Raw genomic sequence first — 6,000 nt, forward strand, 5'->3', positions numbered from 1 at the left:
TGTTGAGTTGACAACAGAATAGGAAAATACAGTTTATCAAGCAGATTTTTAAAAATTCCTTGAGCAGTTATCCAGATTTTTCAGAAATATGTTTTTTTTCTCTGAGGGAACCACATATCTGTATATTTTTATTTCCATTTGTTATTATGTGTCGTTGAGTTGCCTGTGAATCATAGCAAACCTGTATACAACAGCCCTAAACCCTCCTCTATCCTGTGCCAATTTTATTGTCTCAGACACACCTACACCCTTTAACCCAGTCACTAAATCAGTCCATCTAATCGACGGTCTTCCTCTACTGCAGTGTCCATCCACCCTCCCAAGCATGACGTCCCTCTCCAAGGACTGGTCCTACCTTTGCAGCATGTCCAAAGTATGTCAGACAGAGCTTTAGAATCCTTGCCTCCGAGGAACAGCTTAGTTTAACCCTGGTTTAACCTGGTTTAAGAGGACGAACCTGTTCTATCTCTTAGCAGTCCATGGTATATTCAATACTCTTGTCCAGCACCACAGCTCAAAGGCATCAGTTCTCCTTCTGTCATCCCTAGTCATTGTCCAGCTCTCTGACGCATAGCAAGTGATGGCAAAGACCATGGCCTTTATCAGGCACACCTTAGTCTCTAGACTGATACCATTGCTCTTTTGATTTTCTTCATTTTACTAATCCAGGAGAGTCTAAGGCTGGGTGCTATTGACATTTTGAGATAGCTAATTCTTTGATGATATTTAGCAGCATCCCTGGTTACTATCCTCACATCCAGGAGATATTACCAGTTGTGACAACTAAAAACCTTTCTAGGCATTGCCGTATATCTGCTTGGCACGGGAATCGGCTTTGCTCAAGAACCACTGATAAAAGTTCTGAATTTAGACACTATCCACAGCCCAGTTGATATTGAAGACAAAGAAATTACAAAATTGGGTGGAGTATATTTCATTTGGCATATTGTAAAGCTTTCTTAGTCCTAAAATACCCTCCCACAAGACTTAATCCACTGGTAATCTATAGGCCCTGTAGTGCCCACCCACATTTCCTCACTCTGGGGTTTAATAAGAACCTGCTGTTCGATTTTTAATTATGATATCAAACGGCGGGCACCTGTATAATCTAAAGAAAAGCGCCTTATGAAACCCACTACCAAACATGCCTAGGGACCTATTTGTTCCGCTAACATTATCAAGTCTCTTTTGATAAAAATGCCCTCCCATCATCGAAAGCCTATAGTTTGGACAAAAATTTCAAAGCAGAAAAGAATTTGATTTTGAGAGCATTACTATTTTATGTACATGATTTTCTTATATATATATATTATATCATATTCTTGAAAGAGTTGCTATTTTATCTGTATTATCACTAATAAGTTATTACTTGTGAATTTCCAAATCAACCTTGAACTTTTATTCTGTATTACTGTTCTTTTTCTATATATAACCTTTATGACGTGTAGGACCATATGTTTTTAAAATATATGCACACACTTAATATATGCATGTAAATTATGGTTAATCTGATTCATGTAAATTATGTTTAGATTGGAACCTGAACCATGAAAAGCTTTTCCGGACAATGGTTTCAATGATTTACAGTGATTCTCCAGTTTAACAGAAACAAACTTTATAACATCAAAATAAAAATTTGAGTTTTACAAAATTGTGTTTTAAAAATATTACTAATATTTCCAAATTATTCTCTTTACAGTTTCTAAATTGAGTAGTTCTGACCCTGTAGGCTCTTTAGTATTTGTAAAGGTGTCAGTAGGGAGATGTGGTGGTTTCCTGGGGAGGAGGTGCACTGCCAACCCACAGGTATGCAGTTTGTGTTTACCAGCTACTTTGTAGGAGAAGGATGGGCGGTCTCCTCCCAGATGGTTTACAGCCTCTGAAAACCCGCCCAAGGGTCAGCTGTGAGTCAGTCAGTTCTGACTTGGTGGTACATGACAAAGCTTTGACTGTTCCATACTGTTAAAATAGAACTTTATTCCGGAATATGTGTTAACTTGAAATGTGTCTTTAGAGATTGTTTCACCAGAAGTTTAAATTTCAAATTAGTCACGTGTTCCTTTCTGTTACAGACACATGGTTGATGATATGCTAAGTGCAGATGATGTCAGCTGTAGCAGCTCCCAGGTCAGTGCAAAATCAGAAAAAAATATGGCTGATTTTGATGGTGAAGAATCTGGATGTGAAGAGGAGCTAGTTCAGATCAACTCCCATGCAGAACTAACTTCTCATCTCCAGCAACATCTGCCCAATTTAGCATCTATTTATCATGAACATCTGAGTCAAGGTAAGTTTCTAAGTTAAATATTACTTTCTCTAGCACAAGTGGATTTTTTATTAAAAGAAATTAACAGCTAGTGGTGTAGAAAATGAAATATTTTGTCCATAATAATTTTCATTTGGTAGTTTTCTTTCCATCTTGAAAGGCTGCATATAATTCCACCAGCCAGATGTTCAGCTAAGAAAAAAAATATATATATAGTAATATGTAAGAAAATTACAGGTTGGTATTTCAGAAAATACATGGTTATATTGGATTTTCTATTTAGAAATCTTTTGAACAAAGCATAATAGAAAATCACAAAGAGCCAGCTATTGTGTAATTCCATTTATATGAAATGTCTAAAACAGACACATGTGAAGAGACAGAAAATTAGGTTAGTAGTTTCCTATATCCAGGGACCTTTAGAGGAAAATGGAAAGGAGTCTGCTCTCGAAGGGCATCAAGGGGATGTAGTGAAAATTTTCTCAAAATTATTGTTCAGAACATTCTAAACAAGTCTATAAAAACTAATTGGATATGACCAGACTTAGAATAATAAGAGAACAAAGGAGGATAAGGAAGAGTAATAGGACAGATGTGTTGATGGGGAAAATGGTGAAAGACCGTTTCCAAGTCGTCAGATTAGGATGTTTCAGATTGCTTGTTCGTGTTGTCCTTTCTGAGCCTGGACGATGTGTTTGCGTTGGGTAGTTCGCCGCAGCTCACATTTAAAGGACAGAACCACATAGGGGTACAACTTGTGATGCTCGGAAAGAGTTTACTGATTTCAGAGATTACTTACTCTAGGTAATGTTAACTTAGCTTTTTTGTTACTGTTGCATTATCAGGGAAAAGAAGTTATTTAAAACTTAAGTCATCTGATTGAATGTCATACTATATTTCTTAAGTTGTCACCAGCTGCTACCTACTCTTTAATTTTTTAATATTACATTATACCAAATACAGTTGACACTGATGTGTCAAACACGGTAATGGTTACCATGGCTCACAGTGTTTGGTGGAGCTCCCTGATTAAAATAAGCTTGGAAGCAGGAATGGCTTCTACTTCTGAAAGAGCTTGCCTCTGGAAACTATGAACTTGGAGAAATGATGAAAGTTACACAAGTGTTCAGTTCTTTCATAGGGTCGCTATGAGTCATCTGACTCGACAGCACTTAACATATTTTTCACTATGTGAACTTAGAAGTGTTTGAAATATTGAACGGATTAATGAATGAACAATTGGATGTATTAATGCTCTTGAAGTATATTAATTTATTCTTCTAATGCAGTCAGACATCCTAAGTTAAAGTAATAAATAAAACGTGGAGGTCCCATTATTGTGAAATGATCATAAGTATATGAAAAGACATCTGTTGTTGCATACCATTGGGTAAAAACCAACAAAAGGAGATTTTCAGAGCTTGTTTCATCATTTGGGAGGAAATTGTCTACCTTTCTGCTGTGGAGCACCTGGTGAATTTAAACTGTGTGCCTTCTTACCTCTGTCTGCCAGAGCTCAATACCATTGAGTATCTCACAAGTGCACATTAAGATCACAGTGAAGTTAACAAACCACACTTCTACTAAAGTGAATCAAATGAAAGACTGTTGATAACATATTGCTAACGGTGCATAATAATGGGAATAGTGCATTATGTGGAGAACTATAAATAAAAAGCCCAGAGTTTCTGATTGATGTATTGTTACTTCATTTTTGATACAAGATTTTTAATGATTGGTGTTTAACTTAACAGATGATTTAACTTATAGCTGCATTTCAATATAATGTGTTATATTTGCTCCTTCAGGACCTGCAGTTCATAAGCATCAGTTCAACAGTAATGCTGTGACAGACATTAATTTGGATAACGTTTGTAAGAAAGGAAACACTTTATTGTGGGATATAGTTCAGGATGACGATGCAGTAAGTTACCTAAAGAGAACCAGTGGGCTGTGTAATCCTAACGAAATGTGATCGAGAGAAACAATAACTTTTTACTGTTTTTTGGTTTTTTTTGTAGGTTAATCTTTCTGAAGGATTAATAAATGAAGCAGAGAAACTTCTCTGTTCCTTAGTATGTTGGTTTACAGATAGACAGATTCGAATGAGATTCATTGAAGGTTGCCTTGAAAATTTGGGAAACAACAGGTAAACAGCAGTCTTAAAATTCTTTATGCAGTACTCAGTGATCTTTTTGTTTATACTTGGTCTCTAGGTTTGCGGCTGTTTCAATACCATTGTGAGTTAACCTTTTTGTGTGTTGATCTTCTGTTATTTTCGTCCCTCCTCAGAGTCACAGGGCAAGCCATGCCAAATTAACCACTGCACTGGGTGCTTCGTTTTTTCATTTTCATGGAAGGTATAGACCAGTTGTGAATAGGATTTGGGAGGAATTCTATTAAAAATTTAGCTTTTTGCTAAACCATATGAAGTTTTGAAAGTGATCAAGGAAGTGTATAAAGATTTAGATTAAAAATTATTTGCATACCTGTGCTTTATAAAAACTAAACTAGTTGAGCTTTTATTCTTTCTCTCTCTCTCTCTATATATATATAGATATATCTATACTTATATATAAAACTTTTTAAAAAAAATTATGACTTGAAACTTGAACTGATGAGAGAGGAAATAAAGATGATCGTTAGTTGCTCTTAAGTGTTTATCTTGTTTATGTTGGTGTTAATTGTGTCAGGAGTGCCCTTATTTGAACTTCTCACACAGGTACAAGATTTATACCCCATGGAAGAGAGAGAGAATGGTGTTCAAGTACTAAAGTAGTACCAAGAATGGCTATTTTAGTGTTTGTTGGGAGAGTAGACTTTCCTGGCGGGAGCATAAACGAAAGGCTTTTTTTTAAGAGTTCAGGGAGGAGACATGGAAACAGAAATTAAGATAAATATTAATGATAGAGCTATTAGAAAGCTACATCCGCAATGCTCCTCCTTCAAGGGAGCAAAAGCCCCTTGTTTGTGAGGTGAATCTCTATTTATGGCCCATTCTCTGAGCGGACCTTGGGGCTTGGGCCTGAGCCAATGAGATGATGCCACAGAGTCCAGACTTGAGTGGGCAGGTCCCCTTCTGGTCCGTGTTCTAAAAGTGTCCCTTCTTCTGACATCACTGACACACCTAGACTACTCTTTGTATGTAGTATTTCTGTCCTGGCTCTCAGGTAATATTTACCTCCCCAATATCTTTGGTTCTGATCCTCATATTTGAGGAGAATGTGCTGAATGGGATCACCTGGCCTTGTTTAAGGGTGTGAGTTTCCTTTTAATAATTTTGGAATATTAAAGCCAGTAATCCTTAATTTTGCTGCAGTGTTTTTGACACTTAAGGAAAAAGACGGAAGAGCCTATAAAGAGAAAAATTACTTATTTCAGACCTCATGTTTTGATGATTCCTATATTTCATATATATATATACACACACATAACTACTTTGTGGTTTTTTTAATGTACTTATATTTGTGTGAATAGAAGATTTCAAAAGGCAGCACGTGATGACAAAGTAAAATATTACAATGAAATGTGCAAGAAGTTGGAGTCAGAAAATCAAAAGGGCAGAACTCGCTCAGCATTTCTTAAGCTCAAGGAACTGAAGAACAAATTCAAACCTCGAGTTGCTATAATTAAGGATGCTTTAGGCAGAATATTATATGATCTAGGAAATATTAAAAGAAGATGGAATATAGTGAGTCATTGTATCGAAAGGAATTGGCAGACACAGAAGAATT

The 6,000-nt window shown here is 36.2% G+C and overlaps 1 protein-coding gene across 1 annotated transcript in view; it reads left to right on the forward strand.

Moving 5' to 3' along the window:
- Nucleotides 1-6,000, forward strand: part of USP34 (ubiquitin specific peptidase 34) — a 179,470-nt gene that overhangs the window by 53,768 nt on the left and 119,702 nt on the right. The window contains exons 16-18 of the mRNA XM_006881033.1: nucleotides 2,073-2,287; nucleotides 4,075-4,190; nucleotides 4,288-4,415. Coding sequence (XP_006881095.1) covers nucleotides 2,073-2,287; nucleotides 4,075-4,190; nucleotides 4,288-4,415 — 459 coding nt within the window. The remainder of the gene's footprint in view (nucleotides 1-2,072; nucleotides 2,288-4,074; nucleotides 4,191-4,287; nucleotides 4,416-6,000) is intronic.

Source organism: Elephantulus edwardii, unplaced genomic scaffold (genome assembly GCF_000299155.1).
Source record: "Elephantulus edwardii isolate Elephantulus edwardi_28Jun2011 unplaced genomic scaffold, EleEdw1.0 scaffold00011, whole genome shotgun sequence".
Classification (NCBI taxonomy): Eukaryota; Metazoa; Chordata; class Mammalia; order Macroscelidea; family Macroscelididae; genus Elephantulus; species Elephantulus edwardii.